This window comes from Mustela nivalis (genome assembly GCF_964662115.1).
Source record: "Mustela nivalis genome assembly, chromosome: 13".
NCBI classification, from domain to species: Eukaryota; Metazoa; Chordata; class Mammalia; order Carnivora; family Mustelidae; genus Mustela; species Mustela nivalis.
In genome coordinates, this window is record NC_139032.1 from 80,206,550 (window position 1) to 80,227,778 (window position 21,229).

General features: G+C 53.6%; 1 protein-coding gene across 6 annotated transcripts in view; it reads left to right on the forward strand.

The window, feature by feature from the left end:
• The window catches only part of GSN (gelsolin), a 54,830-nt gene that overhangs the window by 18,625 nt on the left and 14,976 nt on the right, over positions 1-21,229 (forward strand). For 2 of the 6 annotated variants that reach the window (XM_082695320.1, XM_082695316.1), the window contains 5 exons: positions 11,494-11,698; positions 12,380-12,534; positions 18,019-18,180; positions 19,783-19,932; positions 21,039-21,128. In XM_082695320.1, the coding sequence (XP_082551446.1) occupies positions 11,503-11,698; positions 12,380-12,534; positions 18,019-18,180; positions 19,783-19,932; positions 21,039-21,128 (753 nt within the window). In that variant the 5' untranslated portion in view covers positions 11,494-11,502. Of the gene's footprint in view, positions 1-8,981; positions 9,348-9,397; positions 9,469-11,493; positions 11,699-12,379; positions 12,535-18,018; positions 18,181-19,782; positions 19,933-21,038; positions 21,129-21,229 lie in introns of those variants that run through there. The other 4 variants (XM_082695318.1, XM_082695317.1, XM_082695319.1 and 1 more) reach the window with 4 other exon arrangements.

Consider the following 21,229-nt stretch of genomic DNA (forward strand, 5'->3'; position numbering starts at 1 on the left):
ACCAGCTGCTGCTGGAGGGGTGGAGGGTCTGTGAGTGCCCGAAGGAGGCTGTGACTCTAGGCTAGTATTTCCTGAGCCCTCTGGCATCTGGTGTGCACGGTCTTATGTTGTATGGTCTGCACTCGAGCCCCAGTTGCCTGATGAGGAGACTGAAGCTCAGAGAGGCAGGAGCTTGCCCAGGGTCATGCAGAGGCAGAGAAGAGGCTAGACTCCATGGATCATGGGAGTGTGGAAGGCAGGGGAAAGATGGAGACCTTGAAGCAGGACAGTTCTGGGCTGTGGGGGAGGGAAGTGCATGTGAAGCCGGGAGCTGGGGGGGGGGAGTTTGAGCACTTCCCCTCTGGCCTCAACCCTTCTGTAAAAAACATCTCAGTGGGATGACTCTGGTTAGGCTCAGTGTCACAGAGGGTTCCCCAAGCCCCCAGAGGGCCGAACCCCTGCAGGAGGCTGATGGTCACAGGACAGGTGCCTGGGTATAGATGAAGCTGGAAACACCCCCGGGGAGAGAAGATGGTCCCCCATTTCGGAGCCTTACTGTGGGCTAGGCTCTGGGCTTTGTGTGCTGGATCTTGTTTCATTCTTCCAGCTGGTCATGATTATTTTCTGAGCCGGGAAAAGAACAAAAGCATTCCACTGTTCTACCTCTGTTTATGTTTAAGAGGGGAAAGTACTTTAAAAAAAAAAAAAAAAGATTGAAATTAAAAGGATTAGTAATAGTAAAAAATATCTTTGAATCTCTGGTAGTTCTGTTGCAGGTAAAAGTTTGAGGTATTTTGCAAAGAATCTCTAATCACGTCATAGGCTTTGCAGTTTTTCCATAACTGACTTCTACTCGTATCAAGTTTTGGCAAGCCCGTGAGTTCACCTGTCCACTCTGTATACCCAAGGACACAGGCTCAGAGAGGTTGAGTCACTTTCTCAGGGTCACCGGGTCCTGAGTGATAGGACTGGGATCAGATGGTGACTCCAGAGGCCTAGTTCTTTGCGGTGGGGACAGACCGGAGAAGAAGGCAGGATGTCATAAGGAGAGACTCACGGAGGAGCTGGAAGTCAGGGTGGACTCCTGAGGTACTGGCTGGAGGCCCTCTCCTGAGATGCTGCCCCATCATCCTTGGTACCAGCAGCCATTCTGGGTCTCTGGGCCTTGGCTGAGCACCGCCAGCCCTCTCCTGTTCTGCTTGCCAGGACACAGAGATAAAAAGGTCTTCAAGGGTAGATATGGGGGCCAGTGAGCTATATGTGTCTAGGGCCTGCATATATGCTGGGAGCTTGTCTTTGGATGTTCTGGTTATTGAGCACCTGCTGTGTGCCAGGCGCAGTGCCAGGGGCTCCTTCAATCCCCCCAGACACCCCACAGGGTAGGAATCACCACCCCATTTTCTAGAAGAGGAAGTTCATGCATTGCACAGAGGCCACTTGCCTAAGCGCCCCTTGCAGTAGGGATTTAGGCTGTGTTCACGCTCACACAGGACATTGCCTTGTGTCCCCTTTGTTGGAAGGTTGTGTGTCCTTCATCCTGTGGGTCATTCTTGGTATCCTGAGCTCCTGGGGGCTTGGTCCCTTCTCCTGGACTCTGTCATTTTTCCTCTGACCCACAGCCACCCCCTTTGTGTTTCTCAAGAGTTCTGCCTGCAAGGTGCAGACTGATACCCAGGTAGATGGGCTCGATCTTCTTGCCAGAGCCCAGCACGGGGGTCTTGGCCATAGTTGGCTGTGCAGAGCTCAGGGACAGAGAAGGGCTTCATTTGGAGCCTGTGGCAGGAGGGACATGTCACTATATTCTGATGTCCTGTTGTCGCTGTTCCCACCATGATGTTTGTTGGCCTTGGGAGCTTCTAACATGCTTGGTGGGTCCTGGTGAAGGATAGGTTTGTTCCCTAGAAAGGCAGGAGGGGACTTTGGGGAAATGGCACAAACAGTTTTGCCTTTCCTGTTTCTCTCAGAATCCTAGAGCCCCAGGGCCCAAAGGGTCCTTAGAGATGAGCTGGTTCACTTTGTCACCTGAGTCCTCTTGGCTGGGTGACCACTGGGCAGCTCATTACCTCTCTAGAAGAGGGGAAAGGAAGTGGCATTTTTTGAACATTTATTTTATACCAGCCATAGTCCTAGGATCTTCCCCATTTATGGTCTCATTCAGTCCCCTCCACTTGCCTTTGAGAAATGTATTTTTTTTAATATTTTATTTATTTATTTATTGGACAGAGAGAGAGAGATCACAAGGAGGCAGAGAGAGAGAGGAGGAAGCAGGCTCCCTGCTGAGCAGAGAGCCGATGCGGGGCTCGACCCCAGGACCCTGAGATCATGGCCTGAGCCAAAAGCAGAGGCTCAACCCACTGAGCTACCCAGGTGCCCTAAGAAAGGTATTTTTACTCCAGTTTTATACACAAGGAACTTTAGTCTCAGAGAGATAATTCACCCAACTCCCAGCAAACAGTAACCAAAGCTTTCTTTATAGTTGCATACCCTATGCCACACACTTTGGCGAAGCCCCACATATATTTTACTGTACTAAATTCTCAGAGCAACCCTAGGAAGAAGGTATTATAATCCCCATTTTACAGATGAGGAGATTGAGGCCCAGATTGCAGAAGAAACCCGCTGAAAGCCACATAGCTAGGAAGCACTAGGTCAGGGATTTACACCCACATTTTCCTGGCAGGAGCTCTTTTCACAATCATACCCATTGTTTTTCTCCTTCTTGGAAAGCCTTTCCTCTGTGGAACAGAGAGCTGCTTCCCATGGCTTCTGCTCATTCTGGCTCTGGTTTGGGCTTCATAGACCCTGCCTCCCCAGCTGTTTGCAGATGGAGACTGGGTCTCCATCTTCTACTGGTGCCGCAGCTACAATGCCTGTAACTGGGCCTCTTTATCTTGCTGCTAATTTGTGTTTGTGCCCTGTGTCCCCTATTAGTGGGCTGCAGGGTGCCCGAAGGGCTGGAACGTAGCTTTTGCCACTGTTTACAGCCCCAGCCTCTGGCCTGCCAAGCCTTGGAGGGCCAGCTCTTCCCCCAGAGAAGGGGAGACAGACTACAAAGTGGACCCTTTGGCAGGAAGGGTGCTGGGCTTGCAGCCATGGCCAAATCTGGCTGCTTCCAGGGCACAGGGTCAGGAAGTGGTGGGGCCAGGCCCCCTCTCAATGTCCTGTCCTGGCTGGCTCTCGGCACTAGGTGGGGTTACCTCCGGAAACTGGGAAAGGGCCAGTGGCTTCGGCCCCTGGGATAGTTGGCCTCTTGGATGTGGCTTCAGCCAAGCTCTACTGGCCATCTCCCCAGCAGCTGTCCACACCCGGGGTAGATGGGGCCAAGGCAGAGGTCCAGCTGGCTCTTCCAGAGGACCCTGTCCTGTCCTGGGCTCAGGGCTCAACTCTGACTGGGAGCTGAGACCTGGGTTCTAGGGGAGCCCGGCCAGGTACTAGCTATGAGACTCCGAGAAATGACACTCTCATTCTTGGTGTCATTATCTACAAAGAGGATGGACTAGTGAACCTTGCAGCTAACGACTCCTCCTCTGCGTAACTCCCGCCAGCAGCCTGGCTCCAGAGCTCCCAGCCACCCTTTCAATGGGCCTCACTTATCCCTGTTTACAGACGGCTGACCCCAGGCTCCGAAGAGAGGGTAACTTGCTCTGGGTCACACAACTCTGACCTCAACTCAAGAATCTCACTGTGGAATCTGTAACCTCTCTCCCACCCTGCCACGTTCCTCTCCTGCGTGTGTACGTGCGGAGCCAAGGCTTCAGTTCAGGATGCTGACTTTTGCAGAGCTCCTCCTGTGTGCCAGGCCTTTGGGCCTCCTCGCTTCTCCTCAAGATTGGTATCATTCTCCCATTCTAGAGATAAGGAGACTGAGGCCCTGATCCCAGGAGCGGAATTTCCCAGGTTCTGAAACCTGTGGGCTTTCAAGTCCACAGGCTCCCCACATCGCACCGAGGCCCTGTCCAGTTTCGCTGGGTTTCATAACCGGCTTCTCTCTGTTTACTGACTATTGTTCCAATTAGCAAAATCCAGGGCTAGAGGGGCGGGGGTTCCCAGGAGGACCCAGAGAACAGCCCCGAGCCAGAAGGCAAACAAGCTCTGGGAGAGAGGGCTTCCCATGAGTGGCCGGCTGCCAGAGAAGTCAGGGACGGCAGTGTTTGGTGAAGAGAAAAGAACAGGGTGGTGTCTTCCAGGCCCAGCCAAGGGCCTTTTGTACATGGTGGCCGGGGGCGGAGGGTGAGGTCGCCTCCTCCAGTCTCTGCTAGCTGCCTTGCGACGCCCCAGACAGACACGAAGACAAGCCTAAGGTCAGAGAAGGAGAGGGAGTAGGGCCGGAGCTGACCAGAGGGGGTCCAACTGCAGGGGAGGGACACGGGCCCCTTCCGGTGGCAGACACTGAAAAGCTGTCCAGTGGGTACAGGGCAGTGGTGGGGAGCCAGGAGCAGCCAAGATCGAGGGTCGGGGAGATGTCTTAGTTCCAGAGGAGAACAGGGATTAGGGCTCACAGGACAGGTGGTGGCAGAGCCTGCGCCCCACCCCCCACTCAAAGAAACCATGCCTGACCTGAGCGCCTGGGAGTGGCCCAGAGTACGGGTGCCTCAGTCTCTCCTTAGTTCAGGGGCCACAGCGGGGGGTCTTCCTAGGACATGCCTTTGTCCCAGGTACTCACACAGGTATGTGGAGGCCCAGAGGGCCTTCCTGTGACCTCCTGCCCCAGTCTGGAAGGTGTGTGTGTGTTGGAGGTGGGGGTAGGGGTTGGCTGCCTCAGAGACTCTTGGCTGCCAGGCTGGGCCTTGGCTTGCCTGGTTTACAGACTGGTTTAGGGCCCTTTATCTGGAAACGTTGCTCCCTGCCTGGGGCCGGATGGTGGCGGGCGGTTCTGCTTGATCCCCCCAGACAGTTCTTGGGGACTAGAGCCGGCCAGGCTTGTGTTGGAATCTCAGCAGTGCCTCCTTCCAGCTGAGTGTCCCTGAGCCAGTGACTAAAGCTCCCTGAGTCTGTAACATGGGGACTTGAATGCCTGTTTCCCCTGGTTGCTGAGGAGACTTGGTGTTGCCCCTCCCCCACCGCTTCCCTCCCTCTCTTCTCCCAGAGATGTCTAGACCCGGAATTGAGGGGGCATTGGTGACGGTAGTGTCTCCTTCTGCAGGTCAGGAGCCCTGGCCTGTCTGAATCAGAGGGTCCCCCCGCCAGTGCACCTGTTTTACAGATGGGAATCCTGAGGCTCACAGAGATGCAGCTTCTGGATGTGGTCGCACAGCCAGTCTCTGGGAATGCATCTCAGAGTCACAGCATGCTGTCCTACTGCATGGGGCATGTGGACAGGGACAGGGACTTATCCAAAGTCACCCAAGAAATCAGTGGCAGAGGTAGGCCTAGCACTTGCGCCTCTTCCTTTTTACCAAGGGGCCTTTCTTTTGCACTCCGATCCCCCTGCTGTCTCGAACTCATGCATCCTCCCTGAGCAGGGAGCCACGTAAAGCCGTGGTTCCCCATCATAGCCCACACACGCCACTGCCTGGTAGCAAGAATTTCCAGGCTCTGGGCACCCCAAGGGGAAAGGGCCAGGGTCTTTTTGCCAAGTCTCCGAGGGACTCAGGACCCAGGATCCCCAAGCTATGTGACAAGCAAAGCTGCAGGGTCTTTGTAATCAGTAACCTGGCGGGGCCGGGGTGGGGCAGGGACCCTGGGCTGGTGGTCAGTGACCCCCAGGGCCAAGGCCAAGCCACAGCAGCCCTCTGTGAGTCACCCGCCGGCCAGGTTGGGACCACACTGCTCCAGAAGGACAGCTCAGCTAGGCCAGCTGCCATCTCACTTTCACTCTGGGGACTGGGAGGGTGAGGAAATTTCTTCTTCCTACTTTGTTTGTGTTTTCCAAGCTGTCTAATGAGCAGGCATCACTTGAAGTCTATTTCGAATGGTATTATTTCTTCTTAAAAAGAGAAAAAAACCCAACGACCATGGATGCATGCATTCTTGTAAATTATTTCAAGCCCTGCAGCTCATTTTATTTCCAGGCAAGTACGTTGAGATGTAAGTTATATACCATGACAATTCGTCCATTGTAAGCATTCGGTACTCTGGTTTTTGGTAGATTTTCTGAGTCTGCAATTTGTCACCATTTTCCAGTGTTAGAATGTTCTCGTCACCCTTGGGTGTCCTCGCGGGCCGATGACCGTGATCTGGGCGTTCCCTCCAGCCTCAGGCTGCCACGGCCATATTTGCAGGTGAAACTCTCCCCCTTTGTGCCTTTCAAGCAAACTTCCTGGACAGTTTGGGGTTTCCCCTCCTTGACTTTTTAAGGATGTATGCAGAAATGGAACCCTTACCAAAAAGAGGAGAGGAGCCAGACGCTGGTCCTCGTACAGTTGGCCTTTTGCACTTAGAGGTTTCTCGTTGCTTCCTGCCTCCCTACTGTGTGGCAGGCACAGTCAGATCCAGCTCATTCTTCCTTCACAGCTGCAAAGCGGTCCATTGTATGGAGGCTCCATAATTTATTGAACCGGGACACTAGGGTCCTTTCCAGTTTCCTTCAAACAATGCTTCAGTGAACGTCCTTGCACGTATATTTTGGTGTTTTTTTGTAAGTAATACTGAAGGAAGTGGAACTTTGTTGCATTGTGTCTTCCTTGAATTCGGGGTGCTAAATTGCTATCCAGAGAGGTGAAACCGGTTTATGCTTACGGCAAGAGCTTATAGGAACTGTGGGGTTTTTATAATCCTCCAAATCCCCAGCAAGAGGGAAGAGCTCTGAATGCAGACTCTGCCAGCCCAGGCCTAGGCACGCAGCCCCGAGACCTCGGGCACCTCCCTGGGACTCCCCACAGACACTGAGATGATGTTCAGACTCCAGCGGGACACACGGGCTGCTGTGACTCCTGCCACCCCCTCATCTCTCCTTGCTCCCTGTGTTTTAGGCTGGGCCCCTCCTTACCCACTGGATGTGGCCTGTGTTTGCTTGCCCTTTGCCCATGCGGTTCCCCCCTCCTAGAATGTCTTTTATTCTCAATCTCCCTCCTCCTCGTCCTTTGAGGCCTAGGTCACAAATCCTTTCTATCATGAAGCTTCCTTGTAATCCCTACAGTCTGAATTGCCTTCTTTCTGTGTGTTCTCTTAGCTCTTTATCTGACCCACAGACACTCTCACGTGGGAGGAAGTTGGGGGTGGTGCAGGGCAAACTTCAGCCTGATTCGATAGAAGCTGGTCTCCAGGATGAGCCAGGAGAGGTGACCACAGCTTGGGGAGAATGGGGAAAGGAACCCCCATTTACCGAGTTGCAGACCAGGCCATTTTCATACCTACAGACTGATTTGATCCTCAGCAACTATTATACCCATTTAGTAGATGAGGAGACTGAGGCACAGTGGAGGTGGGGGTCAAACCCAAGTCTCCAGCTCCTCAGTTTGCTTCCTGTCTTAGCACTAGGCTTTTGGGAGAGAGGATGGAAAGAGAACTTGGAACGAGAAGTGGATCCAGCGGAGGGGTCAGAGGGAGGAGACAGGGGTTGGTGGAGGTGGGAGGCAGGTGTCCTCGACCTGGAACAGTATTTGTTCTAACACAACACTGGGGACAGTGGAGGGTTGGGAAGGGAGCCTTGGAGTGGGGAAGAGACTTCAATCCCTGTCTTCCCCAGGGCAGCTAATAGATAAGATCTGGAACTGAAAAAAGACCTCTGCCTCTGGGGGGGCGGGGAACCACAGAAACCCACAGAACCACTACCAACAACTGCAAGAACCAGCAAGCACTTGGTATTTAAGACAGGAGGGTAAGTCCAAAAGCATCAGCTAAAGGACGTAGATAGAATAGGTTGCTCCTGGGGAGAACTGAGTAGAGTAGAGAGGGAACAACTTTGTACAAATAGGTGAATTTAAGTTGTGATAAAAATAATACTTTTTGTTTATTTATTTTTTAAAGATTTTATTTATTTATCCGATACAGAGAGAGAAATCACAAGTAGGCAGAGAGGCAGGCATAGAGAGAGAGGGGGAAGCAGGCTTCCTGTGGAGCAGAGCCCAATGTAGGGCTCAATCCCAGGACCCTGAGATCATGACCTGAGATGAAGGAAGAGGCTTAACCCACTGAGCCACCCAGGTGCCCCAAAATAAAGCCTTTTTAAAATAAAAACTGTTGGGGTGCCTGGGTGGCTCAGTGGGTTAAAGCCTCTGACTTCGGCTCAGGTCATGATCCCAGGGTCCTGGGGTCAAGCCCCGCATCGGGTTCTGCTCAGCAGGGAGCCTGCTTCCTCCTCTCTCTCTGCCTGCCTCTCTGCCTACTTGTGATCTGTGTCTGTCAAATAAATAAATAAAATCTTAAAAAATAAATAAATAAAATAAAAACTGTTGGGGCACCTGGGTGGCTGTCGGTTAAGCATCTGACTTCGGCTCAAGTCTTGATCTTGAGGTCCTGCCTGTATTGGGCTCCAGGCTCAGGGAGTCTGTTTGTCCCTCTGCCACTCCCCCAAATAAATGAATAAAGTCTTAAAAAAATAAAAACAAACTGTTTAAAAAGAAGGAAAGAAGCAGTCTGGAGTAAATTAGCACCTGCAGTCTCAGGAGCCCAGAGGTCTGCCTCTCCCTCTGGAGTCTTGCTCACTGGAGCAGTGATTGCAAGCCCCCTGCACTCCTGCCCCTGGCTGGGGGCAGCTGCATGCTGCCCGGGTTCCACCCGGGACTACCTGGGTTCAGATCTTGGCTGCATCATTTCCTAGTTGTGTGCAAGTTGCTTGACTTGACCATTCTACCCTTAGTTTTTCCCTTTGTAAAACGGGGCTGTCCATAGTGCCTACCTGTAAAGGAGGTGAGGTGCTATCAGCCTTAATATGATATGTGGAAAGCCTTCGAAACCAGTTTTTTATATTTTTGCTGGAGATATTAGGTGCAGAGAGGGGAACGGGCTTGTGTGGGGCACACAGGAGGCTGAGCTGGGCTTTCTGCCTTTCCTACCTGCACACACCCCTTTAGTGTGCATTGCGTTGGCGCCTGCTGTTGTCAGGCCCTTTGCTAGGTCTCGCCCCCGGAGCAGGGATGAAGGGACAGCCACGCCCAGTCGGGTCGGTCCGGGTTGGATCCTCAACGTCTCCAACCTCCAGGCCAGATCCCCGCCCCTCCAGGCCCGCGCCCTCTCTGAGGGGCGGTCCCCGGGTCGAGTGGGAAGGGCCGGCAGCTATATAGGGTTGGTGACCGAGAGACCGAGGCTGCGGACTGGGGTCTTCTGCCTCCGGCGCTGCCATGGCCCGGCACCACTCTGTGCCCGTGCTGCTCTGCGCGCTGGCGCTGGTCCTGGCGCTGTGCGCGCTGTCGCCAGCTCTCGCGGCCACGGCGTCGCGTGGGACGGTCCAGGCACGGGCGACCCAGGGGCGGGTGTCCCAGGCGCGGGTGAGTGCCCAGGGGGCCCGGGGGCTCCCGTAGTAACTCTCTATTGTAAGTTCTTGCAGATACAGCGCTAGGAAAAGGGGAGTAATTCAGGTCTAGAATGGAAAAACTGTTTTGTTGCTTTGTAAGTATCTTTTGCTGCTTCCGGGGCTCCTGTGAATTGGGGGTGGGAACCTTAGGGCGCCTGGCTGTTTCCCTCCCTAGAGGCTAACCTCACCTTGGCTGGGTTTCTTGTTTCCTAGCCTTTGCCTTTTGATTTCCTACTCATCGCCGCCTCTTGATTTCTCTTTTTCCCTCTGCCTGATTTCTCTCTCCTTTCTGATTTTTTTATTTATTTTTTTTATTTTTTTTGGTTTTGAACATGTAATCTCTGATGTTTCAGAAGACACTTTAGGATCTTGAACAGCCGGAGGGTTGAGCCTTTGACAGTGACTGCTGATCCTGAGTGTGCCACATGAGGGAGGCCGGCGCCCAGCGTGGAATCGGAAGCTGGGGCCCCTGCTCTGTTACCAGACGGCAGAGTGACCGTGGATGAGTCGCTTCCCTTCCCCAACAGTGTGAACCACGAGAGGCTTGTCTCTAAGATCTCTCCTGGCCCTGACAGTCTGTGAATGACTTGCAGAGAATGTACTGAGTTGCCTTCCCATAGAAACGGACAAAACTACATGCAGTAACCAGTAGTGGAAACAAAATAGTTCTTTGGTATTTATAAAGCCTCAGGGCTCAGACTCCCATCTCAGCATTGGCCCAGGCCTGGGGTCTGTCATGAGTGGGCTGAAGTAGGGAGCAGGAAGTTGGAAATAGCAGAGTCAGGGACCACTGCATGGTTTATGATTACAAATTTGTTAGGCCCACGGCCAAGGAGCCTCCGCAGTGGAAGTGTGCAGGGTGGTCACTTACCCTGATTTCTCAAGCCAACCAGAGCTCTCCTGCTCCCAGGCAACAGAGAAGTTTAGTCACAAGGATGTGTCTTGTCCTTGGACCCCTCCTCTGATTTTTTCTTTCATTTCATGTTCTTCTTTCTCGTCTGATACCTTTTTTCCCCTCTCCAGTATCTCCCCCCTGCTTTTTTTGTATGACCTCACCCCTGTCTGCTTATCGTCATTACTCTATGTATTCTCCCTTCCCTGATATGTCTGCCCTGTCTGGTTTCTCCTTCTCTTTCCTGTTTTCCTTTTGTGTTTCTCCACCCTCTGCCCAAGTTCTCCCCATCTGGTTTCCCTTAGATCCCTCTTCCGGCCCGAGGTGACCTGTGCCTGCTGACTTCTGTGCTCCGGCTCCAGGCTAACCATCCTGCCCCGCTCCATCTCTAGCCCCTGTGCATGTCGGACGGCCTTTCCCCCATCCTTGACCACCTCCTCTCCAACAGGCTCCTACAGACCCTGGCTGCCTCCTCTCCACCTTTTCCAAGAAATGGAATTGGGGGTGGGATGTTGGGGGTGGGCAGGACGGAGGAGGCAAACAGCGCAGGAGGCCACTTGGGCTCGGTCTAGGCCCTTCTTGGGACTGTGATGGGGACATGGGTGGGACGTGGGAAATCTTCCAAAGAGCAAAAAGCAAACAGGCTGTGTGACCTTGGGCCAGTCCCCTCCCCTGTTTGGGCCTCAATTAACAGATCTGCAGCATGGGGTTGGATAATGAGCTCTCTGAGGACCCTTCTAATTCTAAGAGCCGCTGAGGATGCTGGAAGGGAACATGCTGAACCCCTGGGAACCCCCAGATTTACCTTTGCCATCTGAGGGGGTCTCCCTACGGCTCCAGAGTTTATGCTCTTGGATCTTGTGGGCAGTTCCTGTGCTACCACTTCCTAGCTGGGGGTCCGGGGCAGAATCACTTCACCTCTCCATGCCTCAGCTGCCCCATCCAATTGGCACTAAGAAAGGGAGGGAGAAGGAAGCTAGAGCCTTCGGTCCCTCCATCCCCAGTGAGCTGAGGAGGCGAGACAGACTCTGGTCAGGGACAGGGTCTGGAGCCTAAACTCTGCCCTGTTTGCTCACTCTCAGAGACAGGGATAGACTTGCCTCAGGGGCGGGGAGAGTCAGAGGCTCAAGTGAGACGCTCTTGGGGCTGGAAACCACCCTCCCTCGTGCCCTGGGGTCTGTCCTCACCAGGCCCTGGCCCCCACTCAGGCTCCGCCCATCTCTTCCAGCCCAGCAGCATGGTGGTAGAACACCCCGAGTTCCTCAAGGCGGGGAAGGAGCCCGGCCTGCAGATCTGGCGCGTGGAGAAGTTTGACCTGGTGCCCGTGCCCCCCAACCTCTATGGAGACTTCTTCACAGGCGATGCCTACGTCATCCTGAAGACGGTGCAGTTGAGGAATGGGAATCTGCAGTATGACCTCCACTACTGGCTTGGTGAGGCTGCCCCCTCCCCTATTAAGTACAGGGTCCCCAGGAAGCGCCCGCAGGAACTGAGCGACCACGGGCATCAGAAGTGTGCCAGCCCCTTGGCTAGTGGTATCCCGAGACTCCAGAGCCAGCCTGTTCCAGGTCAGACGCCAGCTCTGCCCTCTGGCAGGTCACTCAGTAGCTCTGTAGAGGGGACGTGGTGACAACGCCACATGACCTTACGAGAGTGTCTGAGGGTTTGAGACGTTCCCGTGGTGCTCAGAGCTGGGGCTGACTTCCCTGGCTCAGTCCCAGTCACACCCCAGTTTGCCCTTTAGAGTCAGGAGCCTCTGCTGGGACATAAATCCTGTCTCCTCCCCCTGCCCCCCTGTGCCTCACTTTCCTAATCTGTGAATTGAACCACTGGTCCTGGGCCCGACTTCACGCCTAGAGGTCTGAGAGTAAGTGTGGGGGAGCGAGTGCTTGGGGACTATGGGGGACGTGTCAGAGCTGAGAGGACTCTTACAGACCGTGGAGTCCAGCCCTGACTGCCCCATTATACAGATGGGTCAGCTGAGGCCCACAGAAGGCAGGGGCTTGCCCAGCTTCTCTAGCCAGGCCAGAGAAGGGGGCTCTGGACTCTTCTTCCTTGGGAGTTTGGGACCGCTTTTGGGGAAGCCAGGCTCACACTGCTCTGGGGCCCCCCAGGCAATGAGTGCAGCCAGGACGAGAGCGGGGCTGCCGCCATCTTCACCGTGCAGTTGGATGACTACCTGAATGGCCGGGCCGTGCAGCACCGTGAGGTCCAGGGCTTCGAGTCGGCCACCTTCCTGGGCTACTTCAAGTCTGGCCTCAAGTACAAGGTAAGTCCTGGGTATTAGGGACAGAGGCACTAATGGCAGAGCTCGCTTAGGTCCACCCATCTCTCAGCCTCGTGGGGCGGGGTGGCAGATGGGTCGGAGCTTGGCTTTTGGAGCTGGCTCGTCCTGGATTTGAATCCTGGACCTTCCTCGCTCTGTGACCGTGGACAAATCACACTGCCACTTTGAGCTTCTGATTCTTACCTTAAAATGGGGAGAAGAAAATTCATCACTTCACAGGATTGTCTTCCTAACCCCAGAAGCGAGGGGTGGGGACCCAGCCTATTGCTTTCCCAGCAGGACCTGTTCCAGCACCCACTAGTACTTAGGCCCTGCCAACAGAAGGCCACATGTTAGGCATTTGAAAGGGCACCCTTGACCACCTTCCTCATTAGAATCCCCCTTGAACTTGAACCCTGATGAGTCTGAGTCAACACAGAGCTTTTCGCCAGCAACCCTCAGCCAGGTGGTGCTAAGCAAAGCCGAGCTAGGAGCCCTGAGAGGCTCTGCCGTGATATGCTCTGACAGGGCAGCCACTTGGCATCTCTGAGAGCCTCCCTTTCCTCTCTGGTTACACGAGAGCCTGTTGTACCTGCCCTTCAGGCCTGGAGAGAGGATTTGATAAAGGGTAGTTGGGAAATAAAAGGGCTCAGGGAAAGCCGCAGGTTTCCAAAGCAGTGGTTCTCTTTGGTCAGGATAGGGAGGGGATCCTAAGCTTTGAAAGCCACATGGGTTTTAATGTCAGAGTCCAAAAATCTTATTGGCAGGTAGGGAGGGAAACTGAGGCACAGAGAGGTTAAGCAACTGGTGCAGGGTCACACAGCAAGTCAGTTCCAGAGCCAGAACTAGAACCAAGATCTCCTGACTCCCAGCATTCTTTCCAGTACACCACTCTGCCTCTCATGAGCCGGGTTCTCCTACAGAGGTGAAGCCCCATCTGTGCTGTTGATGTGCTGTGTGACCTTAGGGAAGTCATCGTCCCTCTCTGGGCCTTAGGGTCCTCTGTGCCAACAGGGTGTGAACAGGGCCTGCTCATGTGAGACACAGGGGATTGGATAACGGGAAAGCACTGGGAGACTGAGATAGCAAACAGCAGGGTGTGTTCTGGGAACAGGGACTTGGGGCCTGGGCTGGGTGAAGCTGGGCTGGAAGCCCTGGGGCCTCCCTAGCGCCCCTTGTCTGCCAGTTGATCCGTACCCACAGCCTCCTGCTGAGCTGTCCAGCTCCGCCTTCTTCCTTTATGAGGCCTTAGTATATTAAGAAGAAGAGGTGAGAAGGTTGGGACCCAGGCCCCAGAGCTGGAGGAGGACCAGGCCTTTTTGCAGTCCTTAGGGCAGGAAGTGGCAAGAGCACTTGACAAGGAGTCAGGGAGATTGAGGATCAGGACCTAAGGCTACCCCCTCTCACTGCTGTGAGGCTTCGGGCCAGCCGGATGCCTGTGGCCGAGTGCTCTCACAGGCTTATCGTGCCTGTCACAACTGTGCGTGTTTATTGTTGCTGCAGTGTGGACAGAGCCGCTCGTCTCTGAACCAGGTTAGCAGCTTACAGAGCTTGTGAAAGCCGGAGCTGGGATTCAGTGTGCTAGCACAGAGGGGCTCTGAGCAGATGTTTTGAGCCTCCCTGGTCTCTGATCTTTGTGCAGGTGGGGCCTAGGAATCTGCATGGGTAGCAAGCCGCCTCTGCCCTCTGGTGCTTTCTCCAGGATGTTCTTGGGCCATACTCTGGGGCAGCCTCCAGGGAGCATCTGGGACAGGATCTGGGGCTTCAGTCCTGAAAGGCTCCTCCTGGTGGAAATGGGAGGTCCAAAGCTGGTCCTGTTTTCCACCTTCTGCAAGTCCTCCAGCTGCCCCCGCACTTGGCAGGCCTAAAGTTCTTGGCCTGGCGCCCTCATCAATTATAGATCCCCAAGGAGTGGAGCTTGTCACGCAAGACTTGTTCCTGTGAAAGCCTGCTCCTCAGAACCGATTCTGCCCTCAGGGTGTGAGAAGGGGCAGGGAGGGGACAGGAGCCACTAGAAAGGGCTGTCATAGGGGCCTGGCCCCTCTAGTTCTGCAACCCCCCAATCCTTAAAAGTACCGCACTTTCTAGAGTCTGTCCATCTTTCCTCCTCTTCCCCTTCCTCCCCCTCTCAGACAGAACCCTAGGGACCCCTGGTGGCTGCGTTATATGAAACCCTTTGTTCAAACAGAATCTGGGCTGAGCTGAGTCAGAGAAGCCCCGGGCCCCACAGAGCCCTTTCGGGCCTCCCTTCCATCTCTTAGATAAGGAGCCCAGAGTTTAGGGGGTGGAGGGGACCAGCCCCAATCAAAACATTTTTCCTTGTTTTATAAACAGTTAAACATTTTAAGAAATGTAAAACTTTGTAGCTTTTTTTTTCTTTCTCTGACTACAAGAGTAGTACAAGCTTTGTGTAAAGTGTCAAACGTTATAGAAATACAGGTTTTAGAAAGTAAAAGCTCTCCATGATTCTACTTTTAAAGATAGACACCAAATTCAACTTTACAGATGTGTATATATATACACAAAAAATATATATATCTGTGTATATATATAATCTATATCCTGGACCCAGACCAACACCAAATGGGTAATGTTTTTCTATGAGCATATAACTATATTCATGTATAGATAGGGAACTCTCTCTATATATATATTTTATATATCAATATATGCATATTGATATATATATATATTTCATCACTTTAATTTGGAAAGTGACTTTTAAGACCATCTATTGAATTTTGTTCAAGTAATGCGATGCCAGTCTCCGCCTACCTAATAATTAGACCATATAGAACAACAACCAGTTCTAAAGATTACAGTGAAAATTTCCACCCCCTGAACTTGTAGATCTACTAATGTCTTCCAAGAGCTTGCTTTTATCTTTCTGTTCGTGTTTCCAAGTCTAATTTCCTAGATTGGGAAGTTAATTAATCAGGAGATTCATGTCCACAGTCATGAAATATCAGGCATCCTTTCACTTTATACATTCACATACAGAGAATTTGTTGAAACCGAGATTTATGACATAAAACAACCCTTTTGCTTTTTTTTTTTTTTTTTTAAAGATTTTATTTATTTGTTTGACAGAGAGAGATCACAAGTAGGCAGAGAAGCAGGCAGAGAGAGAGAGGAGGAAGCAGGCTCCCTGCTGAGCAGAGAGCCCGATGTGGGACTCGATCCCAGGACTCTGAGATCATGACCCGAGCCGAAGGCAGTGGCTTAACCCACTGAGCCACCCAGGCGCCCCCTTTTGCTTTTTTTTTTAAAAAAAAAAGCTTCTATTTTTAAATAACAAAAGCATGCTTGAACAAGTGGAATAGTTCAGAAGCATGTAAAAAAGAGTTAAGGGCTTTTCTCTTCTGCCACGGCCCCATTTCCTCACCTCTGAGGAATCCATGGAAATGGTTGGTGTGTCCTTCCAGCATCTTTTGGGAAAGCTTTTCAGATCCGCTGCCTGTTTACCTCCGGCCCAACAAAGTCCTTGGGTCAGGGCTGTCTACAGACACCAAGTAGTTCTGGGCTGGTAGATGGGCAAGGCTGGGTCCTTAGAGGGGCGAACTTGAAAGTACTGCCACCAACTAGCTGGGACCCTGGGCTTACCTGGATAACCTCTTTGGATCTCAGTTTTCTAGTCTGTGAAGTGGGGTAATAATGAGGGTCCCTCCCTTAGGGGCCTGTTGTGAGGACCCAGTCGCATGTGTGTAAAGCTGGTGCAAGTAGGTGCCCCCTTCCTGGGGACGGGCTTATTAAGTGGCAGCCTCTGTGGTCATTACCAGCTGCCCTTCCTCCCCTGCCCCCCAGCAAGAGGGCCCATGAAGCAGGGTGGAGGGAAAGCATCTGTGAACACCTTGGACAGCCCGGCTCAGCCTAAGGAAATGCTCTTGAAAGATCTTGTGCTGCTACCAAGAAAGGACACCAGGGGACGCTTCACTCATAATGGGGGAAACCACTCTCCTACTGGACCCACTTTGCTCTGAGCAGTGGCTTGTTTTTGCCTTCTGTCCTGGGTGACCCTAGTTAACTTTGCTCTAAGAAAACCTGATGTTGGGGGAAGAATGTGGGCCATATAGATTCAGTCACACCTGGGTTCGAATCCTAGCTCCATCATGCACTAGCTGTGAGCTCTTGGGTAAGTCCCTTCATTTCTGGACTCCGCTTTCCTCATCTGTAAGATGGGGATAAGGACACCTTCCTCACAGATGATGTGTGCAGAATGCCCAGCACCGTGGGCATCATCACTGCACTGGCGCTTCTATATTGCTTACTGTGTATAGGCATAATAAGAGCCCAATTTAAACTCACTCCTTTGCTCTGCAAAGTGAAGTGGCAGAAAGGGGCCCGGATGGGGAGGCCACATTTCTGGCCTTGGTGAGAGCCCTTCCGCCTCCACCCCCATGGTACGTGGAGCCAGCCTGGGTATGGGAGGTGACATTTCCGCCTGAGCTTTGCCATGCACTTGCTGACTGCCCTTGAGCGAGTCCCTTCTCATCTTTGGGCTTCAGTTTACCACGAGGAAAATGGGAAGCTCTGTAAGGACCTTGTCATCTCTGACTTGTCATACTGGGGCTGGGGACCACTGGTGAGAAAGCCAGGCCCTTTTACTTGGTTTCTCCTGAGCCCAGGGCAATTTTGATCGGAGCAGGGCAGGCTTGCTGAAGGCCCCTTCCCTAGGACTTACGGCCCCTGCAGAGAGAGTGGCAGAGCAGGCATTTCTGTCCCCATTACAGAAAGGAGAGGCTCAGAGAGGGGAAGAGACTTACCCAGAGTCACCCAGCACGCTAGTGGCAGGGTGGGACTTGACCCTGAGGTCGGTGCTCTGTACTTGACCCAGAGCTGCCCCTGAAGGTCCAGCTGGGCACGACTTGCTACAGTCCGGTGGTGTAGGTTGTAGGGAGTAGGGGGGCGTGGGTTGGAGACATCTTCCTGGAGAGCCTGGAAGGATGGGAAAGCTTGGGATTAGCATTTCTCATAATGGTTTTGCAGAACACAGGAGCTGCAGGCAGGATGTGGTAGAGAAAGCAGTTCTTGATTCCGTAAGGTCGGAAAATGTTGTATTAAACAAAAGGCAAGCCATTGCTTTACCATAGGGCTTCTCAGAGACTGTTTAGGCGTTGTGAATAGAGACTGACATGCGTTGTGAATAGTCTGGAAGCCAGTAAGAAGCATTCCCCTTGCTTCAGGCATCCTGCAGCCCTTTCCTTGCAGAATAACTTGGAGGGCCAAAGTTCTTAGAACATTCCTTGGGAAATGCTGGTGTTGAGAAAGGACTGTCTGTAGCTTTTCAATTCAAGCAAGTGGACCCAAGGGTCTTTGTTTCTAAAGCATGAGATTCAGAGGGCTGGCAGCAGGTAGAATCCATCCAGGGAATCTGCCGGAAGGCCGCGGGTCCGCAAGCCAGAATTTCCTTCAGTTTGCCCCTCCCCCCCATATCCGCTTCCCTGGACCCGGCTGCCCTGGACTGACGCTGTCTGCTTGACTCAACAGAAAGGAGGCGTGGCGTCAGGATTCAAGCACGTGGTGCCCAATGAAGTAGTGGTGCAGAGACTCTTCCAGGTCAAAGGGCGGCGTGTGGTCCGCGCCACCGAGGTGCCCGTGTCCTGGGAGAGCTTCAACAATGGTGACTGCTTCATCTTGGACCTGGGCAACGTGAGTCCCCCCTCCTTTCCCTTTCCCTTTCCCTTTCCCAGGGGCCCCTGAGATGCTTCTGGCCTGGCCGGGCCCCACTCTGGGGAGGGGGCACGCAAAGATGGGGGCCAGCAAGCCCTGGGAACAGCAGCCCCCGTGTGGACACGTGTTCTGTGCATGAGTCTGACACACTTGCAGAGACCGGAGGACAGAGGCACCCAGCCTGTGTAGACTCCCCCGTGGGCACACTCAAGCCTGTCACACTCAGGTGCACAGACCTTGTGCGCAGTATACTCGGACTCCGACCGGCGGCTAGATTCCCCGACACCTTGTGTTCCTATGCACATCTCATTGACCTTTTTACACATAGTCGCTCACAGACACAGGCGTGTGGCAGATCTATCGGCTCTTGCCCACCAGATGCAGACACACGTACCATGATGAGTGTCTGCACACACAGACTTGGGAGTGCTGCTCAAGGATGTGCACACTCATGTATGGCGACCTGTGTGCGGTGCACTTACCCCAGCCCAGCTTACGGACGTGTGATGCTTTGTACCCATTCCTGCCATCCACGTGCACTCCTCCCGGCAAATGGGCGTGGCCAGACATTCCACCGCCCCCTCGTTTGGGTTCGTGCTGTGATGTCCATGCAAACAGAGGCAAATATATTGAGCATAAGCATTTTAGTAAAGTATAATGGGTCCACGAAAGAGCGTGTGAATCCTGAGTGGGATTCCCACTCAGGTGTAGCCAACACCCGGATCAAGACACAGAAGGTCATGAGCTCACGGAAGTCCTCCCCTGTCCCCATCCAGTCCCTTCAAGCCCATGGGCATCCACCCTCCCGAACTCTGAGCCGCATAGCAGGGTTCCACCCGCTTCTGAACTCGAAGTGCACGGAATCATTCTTTTTTTTTTTTTTTAGATTTTATTTATTTATTTTGACAGAGAGAGAGAGAGAGAGATCACAAGTAGGCAGAGAGGCAGGCAGGGGAGGGGGAAGCAGGCCCCCTGCTGAGCAGAGAGCCCGATGTGGGGCTCGATTCCAGGACCCTGAGATCATGACCTGAGCCGAAGGCAGAGGCTTTAACCCACTGAGCCACCCAGGCGCCCCCGGAATCATTCTTCTGACGACTTCTGACCAACATTCTGTTTCTGAGCTCTATCCTACGGCATCTGCTCACAGATGGTCCATTCTCCTTGCTGCGTCACCTTGAACTGGGCTGGCGTGCCCCTATTTATCTATGCTTTTATTGTTCTAGGCACTCGATTTCTCGTTCGAGGCAACTCCAGGCGTGCTCCCCCAGTGTTCTCCCGTGGGTCTCGGGGGGCACGTGGAGTGCGCCTGTGCGAGGGGTGCTGTCACAGCATAGCCGAACGCCGAGCTCTAGGAGCTGCAGCCGAAGGGTTTTCCGACGTGGTTGTGACAATTTTGGCTCCCACCAGCCGGCAGGCATTTTTATGCACATTCTGTGTGTGAAACACATTCCAAGCTATGTACTCGCACACGCTGGCACACACGGATCACGCCCACTGTGTGGAGTCCCCTCCTTGCCGCGTCATTGGGTGGGGCTGATGGGAGGCTGGGACTTTGCCTGATGCAGGGTCCCTGTCTTACAGGACATCTACCAGTGGTGCGGCTCCAACAGCAACCGATTTGAGAGGCTGAAGGCCACACAGGTGTCCAAGGGCATCCGGGACAACGAGCGGAGTGGCCGGGCGCGAGTGCATGTGTCGGAGGAGGGTGCTGAGCCTGAGGCGATGCTCCAGGTACGCACAGCCATACCCGAGGGGTGCAGGGTGGGGCCTAGCGCAGATCTGGGCTGCTCCTTCTGTCCCTCTGTGGGTTAGGCAATCAGGAGGCGAAGTTGTTTTTCCACTAAGCTGGAACTCCTCAGAGAGTGGGGAAGAGCAGCTTCCCCCGGCAACTCCCAGACTCCCCTGAGAGGTGGGGCTGGAATCCCAGGGCCTGGCGCCTGCTGCGGTTGTGAGCCGCACCCTCCAGCTGGGAAGGCCAGGTCCTCCACAGAACTGAGGAGGAGGGTTGTGGCATCTCTTGAGAGCAATCCTGGTCCTGCAGCCAGATGGGAAAGAGACAACTAACCCAATCCCTGCTTTCCTCTTCGGATCATTCCTAGTGATTTATGGCCCATTGAGGCAAATGCAGGATGGCATTGCCAGCCATTGTTCTTTGAGGACATATCAATAGAGGCAGAATTCACCAGGAAAAGGAGGAGACTGTGAGCACTGCTCTATGCCCTTTGGCTCTTACTTGTCTGGGGTCGTTGAGTTCCAGTCTTTAGGAAGAGCAGAAGGCTGTTGTGGGGAAGAGGCTGGATACCAGCCATGGCTTGGAAGGGGCCGTAACTGGAGCTGTTGACTCTGGAGTAGCCCAGAATGGAGGAGTAAAAATAGGCTGAGAAATCACAGGGATCCAGGTTCAAGTTCTGGCTTAGCCCCCCCATAGCTGTTGGTGCAAGTTACTTGAGCTCTCTGGACTTCAGGTTCCTTGGTAAAGTGAGAGTGGTCCTCGGCGCCTCATGGGTGTGAGCTTTAAGTGGGATCACGTAAAGGCATGTGGGGGGAGGTGTTTGTCACTCTAAGAAAGCCTGGGAAGAAGTGGGAGAGTGGGTATCTGAAGGCAACAGGGAGGGAAGGACTTGACGGGTAGCTCTAGATGAGACCCACATGCAGGAGGCACGTGAAAAGATGTAGGACATGTCTGGAGGGCATCTTGCCCTTAGTGGAGGATCATGGTGGACGCCTGCGGGGGTCCCCGCCTGCCTGGGGACGGAGCTGTCTGAGGAGCCCAGGCCACCCCCTGTGATCCACCGGGAGATCACGCCATGCTTTCTTCCACCCCTCATCTCCTGCAGGTGCTGGGCCCCAAGCCAGCTCTGCCTGCAGGTACGGAGGACACGGCCAAGGAGGACGCAGCCAACCGCAAGCTGGCCAAACTCTACAAGGTGAGCCTCCACTGCTCTGTGCCCTGGGCGTGGGGCCAGGACAGGGAGGCGGGGGACTTGGTCTTCCTGAGCTCTACTGCCCTTGGTCTGGGGGGCTTGGC